Source organism: Vombatus ursinus, unplaced genomic scaffold (assembly GCF_900497805.2).
Source record: "Vombatus ursinus unplaced genomic scaffold, bare-nosed wombat genome assembly UNPS02014793.1, whole genome shotgun sequence".
Classification (NCBI taxonomy): Eukaryota; Metazoa; Chordata; class Mammalia; order Diprotodontia; family Vombatidae; genus Vombatus; species Vombatus ursinus.
In genome coordinates this window covers 5,135,595-5,154,812 of record NW_020954571.1, presented here as the reverse complement: position 1 = coordinate 5,154,812, position 19,218 = coordinate 5,135,595, and the positions used below count along the sequence as shown (strand labels likewise).

Here is a 19,218-nt window from a genome sequence, read left to right as displayed (position 1 = left end):
AGTTTTAAAGATAAAAGCTACTTCTTCAAGGCTCAGCCCCACTACCACAGTCTGCAAATCAATGTTAATCACCTCCTAATTGCCTCTTATCGTCTGGTTTCAAATTCCAAAATTCGAAGTCACTATTCACCTGTCTCAGAATCCTTATCTCTGAAAACTCATGAAAGCTACAGATGGTAAAAATGTCCCTTTAATCTTACTCTGACAGGCTTTACACATGAAAGCCCCCTGCAAATCTTCACTTAAATAATGCGCAAAGGGTTCAACTTACTTCTCTCCTCATAGGGCAGCTAAAAATTCTGCAGGTAATTATGGGAAACTGGGTTCCTTTGTACTCCCTTTGTTTTAGAAGGGGACAAGAAAAAAAAAACAACAAAAAAAGCCACCTCCTGGCCCTCCCACATACGTCTTCCAAATTTAGTGAGCCAATAGCTCCCATACCCCAAATGAATGGAGTGAATGAGCCTAGTGGTGTTAACAACAACAACAATAATAATAACAGCTAACATTTCTATATCACTTTATGGCTTGCAAAATTCTTCACAGATATCATCTCACTCAAACCTCACAACAACCCAATGAGGCAGGTGCTAATACTACCCTCATTCAATGCCTAAGGAAACCAAGAGCATAATGAATTTCACTCTTTTCAAGTGTTTCTATAAGGCTCTGTCTAGCTGCTTTCTAGTAGAATGTAAGTTCTTTGAGGTCAGGGGGATTGTGATTTCTCATTTTTATATTTCTATCACCTAACACATAGGCTTTCATGTAATAGGTAGTCAATGTTTGTTGAAGTGAAAAAAAAATTCTGATTTGTACAGTTAGCATTAAAATTGCAAACCAAGGGGCTGCTAGGTGGAGCATGGGATAGAACACTAGTCTGCAGACAGGAGGGCCTGAATTCAAATCTGACCTCAGACACTAGCTGTGTGATCCTGGGCAAAAAAACTGCAAACCAAGCCCAGGCCATACCTGTGCACTGTCAATATTGGGCCTAAACAGAATTATGGTCTAGGGAGACCAAAAGAGTTAAATGGACATTGGGTCATAGGTCTGGTCTCCTCATCCTCATTCCTCACTCTGACAAAAAATTTTGCTTGTTAATCATTCATGGTGTACCCAGAGTAGGTTATCTGAGCTCTCTAAAGTCTCTTAAAACTCTAAGCCTTGGATTCTATGACTGTTAAATTTGCTTAAGGATTTATGGGAAAAGGAAAGGAAGAAGGTTGAGAAATTACAGGTCCTTGTCTTAGAAAGTTAGCTATTTGGGAAAGTACCCCTGTTAAACCACCAGAACTAGAGGGGTCTGAATGGGAAGAAGATAAGGAGGAGATACCAGACAAACAGGAGTGGGGAATCAAGCCAGCTTTGGACTAGTGTTGTTTAGAAGAAAGAATGGTAAGCTGGGAGCTATGTAGCCTATGCTTATGTATCCTAGTTAGTAACAGACTCATTGAGCACAGTCCATTGCTGGAAGCAGGACAAAAAATAATTGTTCAGACAGTTGTTCCTCAGAATAAAATTTCTTTGAATCTCCATACATTCCAGGGTAGAATGTCTAGAATTTCAGAGTTCACCATGTTGTTTCAGCACAAATGGACCAAAGGCTAAGTCACTGAGGATGAAGTATAACAGCCTCTCAGAGCTGGGTAGGTACCTGGGAATTTCTTGTCCAACCCTTTACCCAATTCAAGACCCCCTAGATGGAACTCCTGGCAAATTATCACTTAATTTCTGATTGAACACTTCCAAACATGGGATCTGTTGTGGTATAGTGGAATCTGAATTTCTAAACTCTAACATCACTGGCTGTGTGAACTTAAGTGAGTCATTTTCCATTCTTGGGCTTTAGGGTTCCTCATCTACTAAATGGGGATTATGATTCTTGTGTTAAGAGCCACTGAGGTATAGTAGATAGAGCTCTAGCCTCACAGTCAACCTTGATTGTATAGTACAGAGGCATCAAACATGTGGTCTATTGGTCGCAAGTGCTGCCCAAACCAGATTAAGATGTAATTGGGAAATATTCAATGAAGTAAATAAAAATACAATAAAACATAAACATTACATTTAAAAACTAAGTCAATAAGTGAACTGCAGGGATTTTTATGTACAGATTAGTGGCCCCTATTTCTATTTGAGTTTTACATCACTGGTAGAGTGCTGGGCCCAGAGGCAGGAAGACCTGAGTTCAAATCCTGCCTCTGACATTTACTAACTGTGTAACCCTGGGCAAATTACTTAACCTCTCTGTGCCTCAGCTTCCTTATTTATAAAATAAGGGAGTTAGATTTGATGATCTCTAAGATCCCTTAGAGCTCTGAATCTATGATGTAATGATCCTAAGTCATGCCTCTGACTGGGTGAGTCACTCAAACACTCTATCCCTGATAACCCATTAAGACTAAGTTACTAAAAGAATTGGAAATTGATGGGATGCCCATCAATTGGGGAATGGCTATCCACATCTAGAGAAAGAATTATGATGCCTGAATGCAGATTGAAGCATATTATTTGCTCTCTCCCACTGGTTCTAATTCTTCCTTACAACATGACTAATGTGAAAATAGGTTTAATATGAATGTATATGTTGTGCCTATATCAATTTATATGCTGTCTTGGGGTGGGAGGGGAGAAATGGGGAGAAAATTTGAAACTCCAAGTCTTCTGGAAGTGAATATTGAAAACTAAAAATAAATAAATATATATATTTTAAAAAAAAAGACTAGGTTACAGATACAGATATGGACTGGTAGACTGAGCTCCTTACATGGATAAAACCACAGGTCTGGATAAAAATGACAACAGTCTTGCATTACCTCCTTCACCGGACTATTACCTTACATTCCCACCCCTGGTACTAGGTGTAGGACAACCAGCAACACCAAATACTGAGCCTTACATCAAGGGATCAAAACCCACTCTGGTACTGTCAGACCCAAAGGCTTCTCCAAAGTTTCCTGGAGAATACCTACCTGGTCCTCTTACAGAGAAAATACTTTCAACCACTAACCACTCTGTAATCAGAAGTGGAAGGCAGCAGGGGACCCTATACCAAGGCTACCCTGAATCCCTCTACATTGCCCAATTCCTTTTGAGAAGCTGGAGAGTATTCTTGAGCATCAAAAGGGAGGCAACCAGGATGGTGAAGGGCCTCCAGTTCATGTCCATATGAAGATTAGTTGAAGAAACTGGAGATGTTTGGTACGGAGAAAAGAAGAATTGAGGAAGTCAGTGGACATGAAAGCTGTCTTCAAGCATTAGAAGGGCTTCCATGTGGAAGGATTAGACTTCTTCTGCTTGGCCCCAAAGGGCAGAGCTAGAAGAAATGGGCCAACTGGTTCAATGTAAGGAAAAGTATCCTCATTAGAATCTCTCTAAAATCAGATGGGCTTCTCCCAGAGGCAGTGGGAGGCTTTTAATCAAATGTTGGATGACCACATATCAGGAATGCTATAGAAAGAAGGCCTGATGAGGTATTTGTTGGACTAGGTGATCAGTGACATCCCTTTAAAGTCTGGAGTTCTGGGATTGTGTGAACAATTCAATTGAGCAAATGTGTGTTGAGTACTAACTCTATGTGGGATGTGGTGCTAACACAAAGGATATAAACACAAAAAGCAAAGAACCCCCAATTGGGAATCAAGAGACTTTGTGTCCTCATTTTAACTTCGATAGTAATTCACTACTTAACATCTGGACCTTCTTCACCTATGAAATGGGGTTAATAGCTACACACCTGGGATGTCAGGAAAGTCATATACTAACAACTCAAATTTATATATCAATTCAATTTAAGAAGCTTTTATCAATGGCCCACCATGTGTAAGGCATAGAGCTGGGTGCTAGGGAGACAACAAAGGAAAACAATTCCTGCCTTAAGGAGATTACATTTCACTGAAAGGATAGAATGTGTACAAAGATAAGTAAAAATAAGATAATCTGAAGAAGGAAACTAAGAGAGGAGATGGCTATGGGACAATCAGGAAAGCTTTTGCATTGAAGGTAACACCTGACCTGAGACTTTCAAAGCAGCTAGATGTTGCAGTGGATAAAGGCATTGGTCCTGGAGTCAGGAAGATCTGAGCTCACATCTAGTCCAGATATCTACCACCTGTGTGACCTTGAGCAAGTCACTTAACATTGATCTGACTCACTTTCCTCAACTATAAAATGGGGATAATCATAGCACAATAATAGCTAATTGTGAGGATAAAATGAGATGATATTTATAAAGCACTTAGCAAAGTAGCTGGCATGTGGTAGGCATTTAATAAATGTTTGTTCTCTTTTTTTTCCCCTTGAAGGAAGGTAGACTTGAGGTAAAAGGAAGATAGATTTTCTTGGAGGGGGGAGCTCCAAGTGCTCGGCTAAGGAGTTTTCATTTTATCCCAAAGAAAATAGGAAGCCACCGCATATTTCCGCAAAGCCCCCCAAATAAACTTTTACAAATCTCAGTAAGGCAGGTCCCCAGTCAGTCAAAGCAGAAGGCCCTCTTTTTTTCCTCCCACATCTATCCATCAGGCCAGTGATAAGCAGTGTTAGGCAGCCAAGACAAAGAGAATCTGATAAATCAGATAGCAGGTTAAGTGGGGCTGAGATCTCTGTGCACTGGGAAATTAGAGGCTCACTTACAAAGGTCATCAGTTAGCAGAGGCACGGAGCTAGACCTGTTACACTGCAGCCATCATAATGAAAGGCAGTAAGAATCATGGTCCCCAGCACTTCCACCCATCACCAACCCTCCCCACAATCCCCCAGATTTGTGGAGCAGAATCACACAGCCAGGCTAATGAAGGCTCCAAGAAATGTCTCCCTATCCTGAGATCCAAGTCTCTGCCACCTGGGTGAGGATTTGTAGCTGTCAATCAGGCATGTCTACGGCACAGCTGCGGAGCTGATTAATTCAGCTGTGAATCTGGCTGGTTTCTAGGCAAGTGGAAGAACTTATCTGTGGATTTGGTATGAAAAGTGGGTCAGAGGACCGACCTAAAATTGACTCCCCCTATGCTACACATGCTAGGCCTGCTAGCCCAGCTCCATGTCCCACAAACCAGCATAAGTAATACTTGGGGATGGCTGCCTAAGGATACGGGGAGAGGGACAAAGGAGGCCCCAGGGCAGGGCAACAAGATGCACAAATGACTTATTCCTTACAAGAAAGGAATCTGGGAAAACAGGCTGAGCTGCTTGACCCTCAAATTCCACCGTCCCTCCCTTCAAAGAGCCACTAACTTTTTTTCCTTTCACAAAAAAAACGACAAAGCCTATAGGTTCTCCTTTATCACAGTGGAGTGCAGTGGCCAATGGAAAAGGGGGAGAGGACGTAGAGAATTCCTCATGAGGTTGAAAAATCACTCCTCAGAAGCATGGAATATATGCCTGTGCATGTATTGGAGAGGAAAGGAGGGGAGGGGAAGGGAGGGGAGGGGCAGCTTGTCCCAGCCATCCAAAAATGAGGTGTTTGCCTTTTAAGACAATTCCAGAAATGGTCCCAGAGGCACGTAACACAGATACAGGACAAGAGGGGTCAAGCCAGATGGTTCCAGAGACTCCCCACCCACCCATTTCCACCACCTCCATCTGCCTTAACTGACCTATCAAGAGAAACACTTAGAAAAACATTCTCTGCAGGAACACTAAAACTCCCAAAGTCAAACCACAGTGACAGCTTTGTAATGATCCTTCAAGACCCAGATCACATCCCACCTCATCCTTGAAATCTTCATCAGTATTCAATGAGAGCATGTAAAGGGCAGCATAATATGGTTCAAAGAGTGGGGCCAGGAGAGAAAGAACGAGCACAGTTCTGAGCTTACAAGGACCTGGGTTCAAATTTGGCCTTGGTATTTTCTCCCTGTGTGACCTTAGAGAAACATCAGACAATAATGGCTATAGGACTGCCCTTGGAGTCAGAAGGACCTGGATTCAGATTCTGCCACAGACACTATGAGTCATGGTGACCCTGGACAAGTCACTTAACCTCTCTATGACTCAATTTTCTCATCTGCAAAATGTGGGGCAAGGAGGGGGATGAGGAGTTGAATTCACTGGCCTCTTAGGACCTTTCCAACTCTGAATCTAGGATTCTTTGACTTTGTGCAAGTTAATTAACCTCCTTGGGTCTCAATGTCTTCATTAGTAAAATGAGGGGGTTGGGCTAAATGACCCCTGAGGTTCCTTCCATCTCTAGTTCTAAATCTATATAGAAGTGCTTTGAAAATTGTAAAGTACTTCCTAATTTCTGCTTGTCCTGGCTGCTGAGACCTGTTGACTGTGACTTGCCTCTTTGGAAGGCATTTGATTTTCCCTAACCACTGAGAGCTACAGCCTCCCTGCCCTCCATCCTGACTGACAGCATGGATTCTAGACCCCAGGAACTGCCCTTACCATAGAGTCCTTAACCATATTGCTTATTGACCAAGCACAACAAAGGGGGAAAAGCAGAAGATTTGGTTTCCACAACTACCATAATATGGAGTTATTTATTAAGAAGGGAGGAGCATAAGAAAGGGAGAGAAATATGTAAATGAGTATCCCATAAAAGAGATCAACCTGTCTTCTGCATTTTTTCATAAATTAGTTTTGATATCTTCTCATCATAAATATTTACTTTCTAAAAGGAGCATCATGCATAATGGAATATCTAACCTAATGGTCGGTTATTAATGCAGATGATATTTCTGGAGTTATTGACTGCTGAATGATATTTCTATGTCTAGACATCAGTTTAATTCCCCTGGCATCATTCCACAGCTGAAGCCTAGCCTCTGATTGGATTACAAATATTAAAGGATTTTTATTCATCATATCTAACCATTTCAACTTTTCTCAGGCTTCCTAGGTATTCATACTGGGTGGCTGAAAAGAGGCAAAGGGGAAGATTTGGGAGCTCTTGAGTGCTTGGCCAGGAAGCTATATAATGTAGCAGAAAACAAGGCTGAGAAGCAAGTTACTGGTAGTGGTTACTGGTATTCAAGACTTTCCACTATAGCTAGCTGTGTGACTTTGGTCAAGTTACTTCCCCAAAATCTGTAAAATGAGGGGATTGAATGAGAGGGTCTCTAAGGTCCCTTCTTGCCCTAAGATTCTGAGCCTATGGAAATCCTTTTTGTCCTCGTCATTCACTGTATAGTTCAGACATAGCCCATGACATAACTCTTTTATGGGAGGAAGTGAAGGTAATAAGCATTTATATAGTACCTACTATGTGCTGGACAATGGGCTAAATGCTTTACAAATATTATCTCATCCGATGAACACAATCTGATTTTCCAGAAAACTTGATCAGGAGATGACTAAACAGTCTATGAGTTACTGAGCTGTTTGTCAGTCACCAGTTTATCCACTAGGAATTTCCATATGGAATGAAATTTATTCAATGTTACCAGTGCCCCTTTATCTTGAGAAAGGAAAGAAGCCAGCGATGAATATCTTAATAATAATCAAGTGTATCCATATATCACTTTGTAATTTTCAAAAAGCTTTCATATATATGATCTCATTTGATACAATAATAAGGAAGAAAAAACATTATTCCCATTTAATTGATGAGAAAACTGAGGCCCAGTGAGTTGGAGGTAGAAACAAGGTCTCCTGACAAGCTTTTCATCAAACCATATTTGCTAACAACTTGTCATTTTCTTATGACATAAGATTGATGAGAGCAAATAATAACTTTTAATGTTTCCAAAGGGTGAAGATACTATAGGGACAGAAAAGTCCCAAAGCAACTCACCTTTCTTTGAATTCTAGAAAGACTTTGGCCAGGGTGCTCCCACCAGCCATCATCGATACATCAATGGCCCTTAGGAAGCTGTTGTGCACTTTAATTAAGTCCTGCAATGAAGGAACAGGCAGTATGTTACCATCCAGACACCATTCAGGAAAGCTTCACAATTCCTGTAAACAATCTTCTGGTTCCTTTTTGTTCCCATTAAATGTTGTAATATAAGAGACTCCAGCGAGATGTACCCCTGAATCACCATGAATACTAGTGTGTAATTAAGTTAGAAGGTTATACAATGATAAATGTACATAGGAGTTTTGAACATATTAAAGTCCCTTTACTAAACCTAATGGGAGCCGTCCAACAGCATACATTAGCCTGTCATAACACACAGTAGTGAGCCCTGAGCAGCCCTGGGCACTGAAAGTGAACAAGGATGGAATATCACAAACTGTTGCTGGCCAGTCTCTTGGGCCACTTCCTCCCTAAGCCATTATTGAAAGAAAGAAAAATTCAAAAAGCCAGTTCAGCTCCTATTCCCCACTAGGAATTCTTTTAACTCCATCATGGGGGAGGCCGTATTGGGTAGAGGTGGAAGATCAGGAGAGATTAGCTTTAGAAATATTATCTGACTTTACAAAATGGATGTATTACTCAACTTGGTTGTCAAGTTGAGTTTGGTATCTTGTCTCTGAGCTTAACATCCATCTATACTTGATAAATTTCCTCTATGAAGTCTGAAGCCTTCCCACACATCCCTTGTAAACCTGCCTACATTGAAAAGTTTGATTCAACTGAACAAGCACTTATTAAATGCCTACTGTGTGCAGTGCACTAAGTTAGGCACTGGGGATACAAAGACAAAAGGCCTCAAGGTGATCTTGCCCTCCATCAAATTCCTCATAGTACCTTGTTGGGACTTTTCTTTTGCATTCATCATACTCTCCTTGAATCACAGTTATTTATTATTATATTATTTATATATAATTTTTATTATAGTTTTTTATATTATACATGCAATTATCATGTATTGTATATGTACTTATTATGCATAATAATATTAGTTATATATTATATTATAATTATATTATATTATACTCCACCACCACTTACAAAGCAAACTCTTTGAGAGTAGGACCTGAGTCTAATTTACCTTTATATCCTCCAACATTTAACATTGTGCCTTGCGCATGGGATAGGGATTGGGGACTGGACCTATGATGTCATTGATACCAGGAATCCTGGATAAGGAAACACTTTCTACCAATGCAGGTTGGCACCTCCTCTGCAATTTATCATCTCAGAGAATTGCCTAAAGTTCCCTGAGGCACTGTGAGGTTAAACAACTTGTCCAGGGTCATGAAGTCATTGTGTCAGAGGAGAGACTTGAACCCAGGTCTTCCTAACTCCTAGGCTAGCTCTCTATCAAGTATGTTCTGCTGTCAGTCAGTTAACTAGCATTGATTAAGCACTCACTGTGCTAAGTGCTAGGGATACAAAAAAAAAAGGGGGGGGGAAGATAGTTCCTGGGGCAGCTAGGTGGCACAGTGGATAGAGCACCAGCCCTGGAGTCAGGAGGACCTGAGTTCAAATCTGGTCTCAGACACTTACTAGCTGTGTGACCCTGGGCAAGTCACTTAACCCCAATTGTCTTTTTAAAAAAATAGTTCCTGCCCTCTAAGAGCTCACAGTCTAATGAGCAGAACAACATGCAAACAATTACGTACAAACAAAATACAGACAGGATAAATTGGAGATAATCAACAGGGGGATTGATTGAGAAAAGTTTGTCTCAGAAGGCAGGATGTTAGCTGAGACTTAAAGGACGCCAGGAGGTGAAAACAAAGAAAGAGTGTTTCGGGCATGGAAAACAGCCAGTGAAAATGTTTGGAGTTAGACCTAACTTTGCTCTCTATCTCTTGTTTATTCACAAAGTGTTCACCTATCCATAAGTCTAACGGAGTTAGGAGATGGAGTGCCATGTTTGAGGAACAAGAGGAGGGCCAGTGTCACTGGATTCAAGGGTATGTGTGGTGCAGGGGACACCAGACTGGAAATACGCCTTACTATATTTATATTGTCGCCCCTTCCAACCCCCATTTCAATGCAGGCCAGAGCAGTAGACTAACGCAAAGCAAGTATAAGCTGGACTGCTGGACAGTTGGTTGTGAAGTCCGTGCCAGTTTCCTATAAGGCTCCCACTATGTGTTTTGGTCACCTGCTCCCTGGCAGAACTCAACAGGCACAATCTCCCACCATCCTGACCTCAGTGAGTATGCGGGTCCTGGTGACCAGGCTCTAACTTGTAAAGATAAAGCCCAGATGTTCCTTGGCTCCTTGTGCCAGTGAGAACAAGGGAGGCCAGAGCAGGAGATGCTCTCGATGTGTCAGCTGTTCACATTTCCTGGCTACTGTAGCAAGTGCTGACTAGCTGGGCTGCAAAGCTGGCACATGGTCTCTGAGAAACTCCACCGATGTGTGTATTCTGAGACATTGTGCCCTACAGTAATTATGTTTGTGTGAAGCTCCACATGTGCACACCTGTAAACCATTTCCTCCAAATGTGCAGGGAAATGCCTGTCTCCAGCTATTGAGAAAGCTCCTGTTGGTCATGGCAGGTCTTTATATTTCTTAATATTCTCACAGCTCCTCTCTTCCAAAGAACTCAAAGGACTTTCATGGTTTTTTCCCCCTTCCAATACTGCTTTTTTTTTTTTTTGTGAGGCAATTGGGGTTAAATGACTTGCCCAGAGTCAAAAAGCTAGCGAGTGTTATGTATCTGAGGCCGAATTTGAACTCAGGTCTTCCTGACTCCAGGGCTAGTGTTCTATCCACTGTGCCTCCTAGCTGCCCCTCCAATACTACTTTTCCAAAAGCAAAAGCTATGATTTCTTTAGTGTCAAGAGCTCCAGCTAAGGAACTTACTTTACCAATATAGGTTGGCACTTTTGTTGCCTATACCCAAAAGTTACGTGACTTGCCAAGGGTCATAAAGCCAATGTCCAAGGCAAGATTTGAACCCAGGTCTTCCTGACTAAGAGGCTAACTTTCTTTCTTTCTTTCTTTTTTATTTTTTTTAAAGGCAATTGGGGTTAAGTGACTTTCCCAGGGTCACACAGCTATTAAGTGTTAAGTGTTTGGTCTGAGGCTGGATTTGGACTCAGGTCCTTCTGACTTCAGGGCCGGTGCTCTATCCACTGCACCACTAGCTGCCCCGAGGCTAACTTTCTATACCTTAAAAGATGCTTTGCACATCCTCACATAAGTCCTGGGTGATATAGGAAGGATTAGGTCTCCTTGGCAGACATGGGTTGACTATATCTAACTGTCTTTGAAAAAAAGTTGTTGGGGCAGCTAGGTGGCAGGGTGGATAGAACTCCAGCCTTGGAGTCAGGAGGACCTGAGTTCAAATCTGGCCTTTGACACTAGCTGTGTGTGACCTTGGGCAAGTCACTTAACCCCGATTGCCTCTAAAAACAAAGCTGTTGTTAGAGAGACAGAAGCAGTGAATCTGTAGCAGCAAAACCCAGTGGTCACTATGAAATCACCTTTGGGATTATAATGCCAAGTATCCTGATGTAGGCTTTAATGTGCCAGGAGCACCAGGCACTAGTAACGTTCCAGGTCAGTTTCATCAGGTGAGAGCCAATGGGCCCATAAGGTCAAAGGGTTGGAAAGAGGAAGTGCATCCCCTTTGAGGCTCTTACCTCCAGGTTGATAAAGATGGCGGTCATGTCCAGAGGGCTCAGCACCAGCTTCAAAGGATTCATGTAGTTCTGAAAGAGAGAGAAAACCATAGAGCATGGGTAAGTGAATGCCATCTTAAAAGGAGAAAGGAGGCAAGGAAGAAAGATGAGGAGAATTGGCGCTCAAGGTCAGTTTGCATGTGAGACTCAATTTAATTCAGTTCAATGAACAATGTTAAAGGCCCTCAGCCAGACCCCTACTGACAGTCAAATTCCTTGAAGGCAGGTATTATGTTTTTCTGCAATACATGCCATCAATCTCTCAATAAACAAGTATTATGAAGAGCCTACTATATGCCAGGCACTGTGGATCCAAGTACAAAGAATGAGGGAAAAAATGCCCAAATAACTATACTCCACATGTAAGTATGGGAATGTAATAATAAAAGATACCAATACTTTTTAAAATTCAAAAATATATGTTATATATGTAATATCTTAGAAAAACATGGCTAGACTTGCATAAAATAATGAACAGTGAAATAAGCAGAACCAAGAGAATGTGGTATACAGTAACAGCAATATTGTTTTAAAAACAACTTTGAGTGAATAAGTCATTTTGACTATTATAAATACCCAAATTAACTACAAAGGACATGTGAAGGAAGACACTCTCTGCATCCATATAAAGAATTGATAAATAGAAGTATGTATAGAATGATTTTACATATACATACACACATACATATATATACATACACACATACATATACATATTTGTGTTTAATGGTAGCCATCTCTAGGGTGGGAGGAAGGGAAAGAAAAAGGAAAAAAATGCATGATAATTACTATATGTTTGAAGGGAATAGCAATTTGTATGTATAGGTTTGCATTTTCATGCGCAATCATCTTTTGTTTTATTATACTACATTATGGAAATACTTGTTTTATTCCATAAATTAAAAATAAATTAAGTAAAAAACTTTTTTTAAAGTTTGTGATAGGAACAAAGGACAAATACAAAGTGCTCTAGGACAATCTGGGAAGGGAGAGCTGGTTTTTAGGTTGTAGGAGAAGGTAACACTTAAACTGAAGCTCCACAAGTATCTTTCAAAGGGCCAAGATGAGAAAGCTGGATATTCCAGGAGCAGAGACAGGTCTCACTCCTCTGGCTTCCTGTGGCACTCCTTGTCTGTTCCTTTTTGAGTATGGGATTTAGGACTGGAAAGAACTTTAGAGATCATCTACTAAATCCTCTCTTCTGACCCCCAGTTTCACGTTTCCAAGTGTCTCTAACACCTTGACTGGATGTCCCATAAAAATTTTAAACTCAACACCGAATGAATCCATTACTTCCCTTCCCCTTCCCCCCAAGCCCCTCCTTTCTTCACAACATCCCTATTGCAGCTGAGGGCACTACCATCTTCCCAATCATCCAGGATCATAATAGACCAGAGGTCCTTACTCCCTCCCAATCCCTACATGCAACCGATAACCACTTCCTGTTGATTCTACCTCTGTAATATCTTTCATACATGCCACCTTCTCCTCTCTTCTGACACTGCAACCACCTGATCACCCACCTGGTACAGGCACTTATCACTTCAGAAAGTTATCTTCCTATAAAGCACAGGTCTGATCCTGTCTCCCACCTCCACAACCCCCGACTCAATCAACTTCGATGGCACCCTGTTACTTTTAGGATTGAGTATAAAGTCCTCCGTTTGACTCTTAAAAGTCCTTCACAACCTGGCTCTTTCCTACCTTTTCCAGTCTTATTATACCTTACTCTTCCCCACATACTATGCAATCCAATGACACTGGCTATCTATTCCTCACGTAAGACCCCCCCCCATCTCCTGATTCAAGTATTTTCACTGAATGACTCCTATGCCTAGAATGCTCTGCCTCCTGGCTTCTTTCAAGCTCCAGCTAAAATTCCCCATTCTGCAAGGAGCCCTTCTCAATATCTTTTAATATTAGTATCTTCCTTCTGAGATTTTCTCTTACTATATATCTTGTTTGTACAGTTTTTTGCATGTTGTATTCCCACCCACCCACCCCTTCTGAGGCCAGGGACTGATTTTGTTGTTGTTGGGTTTTTTTAAGCCTTTCTTGTCTCTCTAGCACTTAACACAGTGCCTAGCACACAATAGGTGTTTAACAAATGCTTGCTGACTTGACACTGTCTTATTTGAACCTTCTAGCAACTCTGAGACCTATGGTGGGAGTAACAGTTGACATTTATAAACTATCTATCCGTTTACTAAGCACTCTCTGGACATTATCTCATATCATCCTTATAGTAGACCTGGGAGGTAGGCAGGCATAAGGAGAATGCATTGCCTGGATCTCTCTTTTTATTTTATGTTATATGTAAGAAGAGGCAAAGTAGTATAGTGGATGGAGAACTGGCCTGGGATCCAGGAAGAACAGGCTTCAATTCTAGCCTCTAGTTGTACAATCCTAGGAAAGTAACCTAACCTTTCTTTCAGTATTGTAGGCCTTAGGTATCAAACTCCATCAGAAACAGATGTCCAAGGGCTTCACAGTCACTTAGAAAACCTCAAATTAATATCATGTATGTTCCATTGCATTTTTATTTATTTTGTTAAATATTTCCCAATTACATTTTAATCTGATCCAGGCTCTAGTAAAGAGTTTTGTGGGCCCTTAGCAGGCTCCCTAACTAGGAGTTTGACCCCTCTGCTCCAGGAAACTCTTTATTTTTTTTTCCAGGAAACTCTTTAAGACTAAGAGTTGCAAAGAAGGTATCCATTTGCATTGATGAAAGGCACTTCCTCACCTAAGAGGAATTCCCTCCACCAAAGAAATCACAGGTCCCTACCCCTATTTGAATAGTAATAATGATAACAACAACAACAACAGCAACGTTTGCATATCATACTTAGTTTTATTCATTTATTCATTCATGCATCCATTCATTCAATTATTTATTTATTTATTTATTTATTGTTAGGCAATTGTGGTTAAGTGACTTGCCCAGGGTCACACAGCTAGTAAGTGTCAAGTGTTTGGCCTGAGGCCGGATTTGAACTCAGGTCCTCCTGACTTCACCTAGCTGCCCCCCAAATTTTTATTTATTTATTTATTTATTTTTTAGTATCACATTTAGTTTTACAAATCACTTTACAATATCTCATTTGATCTTCACAACAACCCAGTGAAGTGGGTATTGTTACTATTCCCATTTACAGATGAGGAAACTGAGACAGGCAGAGGTTAAGTGACTTCTTCAGGTTCACGAAGCTGTTAAGTGTCTGAGACTAGATTTGAAAACTCTTTCTGGTCTTCTTGATTCCAGGTCTAGAGCTCTATCTACTATAGCACCTAACTTTTGTACCCAGGCCCACACTGAAACATCAGTGCCTCAAAGAATGAGACTATGTGATTTTTCTTTGTATCTCCATCACTTAACTGTGCTTTGCACACAGTAGAAGCTTAATAAGCACCAAACTGAAGTATCATTGTTCCCATTTAATAAACAAGGAAACTGAGGCCCAGAGAGGGAAAGTAACTCCTTCAAGGTAAAGCCAAAACCAAATACCAGGTCCCCTGACTCCAAATCTAGTCCTCTATTCCACGCTTTCTTGTTTTTCTTTTTTCCTAGCTCAAAAGTTTTCCCTGCCTCCATCTCTTATCTCTCCTGAGCTACTTTTTCACAATTGTCAGAGTAAGCTTTGTAACGCACAGTTCTGACCATGGCACTTCCCTGCTCTAAGAAAAAAAAAAAATCCCTGTCTCTGGATTCAATGTGACATTCAAAATCTGTAAACCAATGAAAGAGAGACCGGCAGTACTAGAATAAGGAAGCATTGTCAGGAAACAGCTCATAGGCAGGACCATCCCAAGATCACACCAAGGCAAGGTCTGAAAATCCCTCATAATCTATCCTAAAGCAGTTGTCATATTCCTGCTCTGATCTGAGACTCAGGCTATAATTGACTTCCAAAAATCAACACAGAGCAGGCAATGAAGCATCCTAAATCAAACAGACCCAGCATGCTTGTTTTCCTCCCCACCCCAGATGAGCAAGGTAAATGTTTGGAAAAGGAAGCATTGGATGACCAATCAGTGGAGTCACTGTGGGGTTTGAATGCAGGGGCAGAATTGCAGGAAGGCAAAGATGGGAAGGAAGGCAGGAAAATAGTGCCTGGATGACATCACTGGCTGCTGAAAGAAAGGCTTCCCTTCACAAGCCAGTACAATCAGCATTCATTGACCCCAATTTCCAAGCCAGTAATGCAGGCAGTGAAATACTACTTTAATCCAATTAGTTTCTATGACCAGTTTGCCTACTCTACCACATTTAACCCCCCCCCACACAAAACCAAAAACTATCCAGTAACTAGAAGTTGGACCTTGATAAATGTGCAAGATACCACCTGGTTTTCTGTTTCTTGGACATATGGCTTGTTAGATGTAGCAAATTCACATGCCTCCTCTGAATAGTCAATGCTCTTTTATTCTGACAAAGCTGCACATGAATACCGGGCTTCCTAGACTTCCAATACCTTCTCAGCCTTGAACCCACTTTAAGTCCTGTCTCCTCCAACATGCCTTCCCCTGCTCTGACCTCCTCTGGCACATGAAATCAGACCAAACCATACCATCTGGTACCCAACTACACAGTATAGCATAGGCTGCTGTTGGATGTATGTAAATATTTCTTCCCCAACCAAGTTATAAGCTCCTTGGATCCAGAGTCCACATTTTGGGATGCCATTCTTAGGAATGGCACAGGGAGAGCCACTTCAGTCAATCACCCAACAAGCATTTATTAACGCCTACTATGTGCCAAGAATTGTGCTAAGTGATTGGGATACAAAAACAAAAATGAAATAGTCCCTGCCCTCAGGGAGCTTACATTCTACCTGAGGGAAAAAAACATACAAACAAACAAACACGTAAACAACTAAGTATATACAAAGGATATATAAAGTAGGGTTGGGAGAAGGAGGAGCATGTAAGTTGATAACAAAGGATATACAAAGTAGGGTTTCAGGAGTAGACACAAAAGATATACGAAGTATTGTCTTAGTAAGCATTTGCTGATAAAACTTTTTCAAGATATTCTGGAAATACATCTTTTAACTAGAGGGACTGCTTAGGCCTTCAGGGTAGCAGTCCAAGATTTGTAAATTCAGGGATAGTGGGTGTTGGGTGATTTAGGTTTAAATCCCAGCTGTGGGATTGTGGCTCTGAGAACTGGATTGCTATAATGGAAACAATGATGGGGAGTCAGGAGAGATGGGTTTGAATCACCTTTGAAATACTTTTTAACTGTCTGACCCTGGACAAGTCACTTCACTTTTTCTGTGTCTCAGTTTCCTCATCCATAAAGTGGGAATAAGAACACTTGTACTTCTTATATAGTGTGGGAAGAAAAAGGTCTTCAGAAATCTCAAACTCAACATGTCCAAAACAGAGCCCATCATCTTACCTTCCCTCCCAACCCATCCTTCAACTGACCTTTCCCCTTTCTGTCTAGGAGTACTGCCATTCTTCCAGGCTCCCAGGTTCATAACTTCAGTAATATCTTTGATCGGATCTCTCCCTCACCCCACATAAATCTTCTTTCTACCCCCAAGTATCTCAGATCCAACACCTCTCCATTCAATCACCTTACTTCAGGCCCTTTTCATCATTTACTTCAACTCTTATTGTTCTCCCTGCCTTAGGAGTCTCTCATTCCAATTCATCTCCACACAACTACTAAAATGATTCCCCTCCCCTCAAGTACAGATCTGACCACATCACTGTGTAAACTCCGGCGGCTTCCTACTGCCCCAAGAATAACGTGTACACTCCTGTTTGGTTTCTGAAGCTCTGTACAATATGGTCCTTGCTAACTTTAAGGTGAGCAAAGCATCTTCTTAGCTATAATACTATGAGATAGGTAGTGTCAATATTATCCCTGTTTTTATAGATGGCAAAACTCAGGCTCAGTCAGATTAAAGCGATTTGTCTGGGGTCACACATAGTCAGTGCCAGAGATGGAACTTGACCACTGCCCCCAACCCCATATCCCTTCTCATTCCAACAATGGCATCAATTTGTAGAAATTTAAAACATAGGTTACAGCCTCTAGGGAACCTTTTGGTTTCTTCTCTTGGTACCATCTCAATGGACCTTTAAAAACATGGCAGAAAAATGACTCTCACCTTTTCAATGTCTTCAAGAGTCCTGTAGTATTTGGCTTCTGTTTCCTGAATTTCTAGCAAGCAGCAATTTCTTTTGTCATCTTCTGTCATTCCCATTTTCTAGAAAGAAAACATTTCTTTGGTCATTGAGGTTTCTAATCCTCCTTGGCCCACAGGCTGGGTCTCCCCACACCTGGTTTGCTGGAGCATCTAGACTGAGGCCATGTCCTTTTAAATTAGCATTGACAGAGTAACTGGGATGGTGACACATACTCACATTTATTATGGAGGTAGACTGATTCTAGTTTTGTCTCCCCCCGCTCAATTTCCATTCATGTCAACTGCCAGGACTCAGAAATCAAATTATCTCTACTTATTATTTTTAGCCCTCAGAAACTATTAAACCCCATTATACTTAGTCCAATAATAATGATGATGATGTTAGCTGACATTTATATAGCACTTTGAGGCCTGCAAAATGCTTTACATACATGATCACATCTGAGCTGTAATCTATTGGGTGCTGTTAATTACACAGACTGTTAGTTCTTTGAGGGCAGGGACTGGGGCTTCTTAATTGAGAGACAATTCACAGAACATGACTTATAGCCCATGGAATCATAGAATTTAACACTGGAAGAGACTTTAGAGACCATTTAATCCAATCATCTCGTTTTACTGAGGAAGAACCCAGGGATACAGAAACGGGAAATGATTTTAATTTTAGCCCATGGTCATACAGGGAGCAAGAAGCAGAGTCAGAATTTGAACACAGATCCTGACTCCAACCCAGAGTTTTTCTACTACACCATACATCAAGGTGACTTCTAGCTATAGGATAAGAATAAAACTTTCTCTAAAGAGCTTCTAGCTACCTGCTAAAAGGGGTTTAAAAATAAAATAGCTCATTAGTGAGGTGTTGGCTAAACCCTGAACATTTTTCTTTTTATTGCATCTTTGTTTAGCATCACCCTCATTTTTATGTACCCTGCCATTGTCTCCCCTACTCCAGAGCCTTCTCATAAAAGGGGTGGAAGGGGGGAGGGGGGAACAATTCAGCAAAAGTAATCTACATATCAACTGAGTCTAACAGTATTTCGCACCCATAGTTCTCCACCTCTTCAAAGCAGGGGAGAGACACACATTTCTTATCTCTTCCAATCTGGACCATATTCAACATATGAGATGCCTAATTTGGTAAGCGAGAAATGCTAAGGATGAGGTCTTCTAGACCAGAAGTGTCAAACATGCAGACTGAAAGTGAACCAGACTAAAATGTAATTGGGAAATATTTAATGAAATAAAATTTAAAAACAATTAAACATAGGTAATGGTAATGTATGGTTTACTAAGTCAATATGTGGGCCAGTTTAGAGGCCTCTGTTTCTACCTGAGTTTGACATCCCTATTCTAATGGTTTCTAGAGTGCCTTCCTCCTAACAACTCTGTAAGGTGGGAGACCTAAGCATCCTTAGCACCATTTTACAGAAAAGTAAGTTGAGGCTCTTAAAAATGAAGAGGTTCACCTATGATCTCTCAGCTAGTAAATATCCAAGTTGGAATTTGTTTTTGTTTTTTTTTAATTTTTAGGCAATTGGGGTTAAGTGACTTGCCCAGGGTCACACAGCTAGTAAGTGTC

The 19,218-nt window shown here is 41.0% G+C and overlaps 1 protein-coding gene across 1 annotated transcript in view; it reads right to left on the bottom strand.

Moving 5' to 3' along the window:
- VAV2 (vav guanine nucleotide exchange factor 2) overlaps positions 1 to 19,218 on the bottom strand; it is a 403,760-nt gene that overhangs the window by 64,890 nt on the left and 319,652 nt on the right. Inside the window, exons 5-7 of the mRNA XM_027869640.1 lie at positions 17,601 to 17,699; positions 11,437 to 11,505; positions 7,739 to 7,839 (exon numbers count right to left, since the gene is read on the bottom strand). Coding sequence (XP_027725441.1) covers positions 7,739 to 7,839; positions 11,437 to 11,505; positions 17,601 to 17,699 — 269 coding nt within the window. The remainder of the gene's footprint in view (positions 1 to 7,738; positions 7,840 to 11,436; positions 11,506 to 17,600; positions 17,700 to 19,218) is intronic.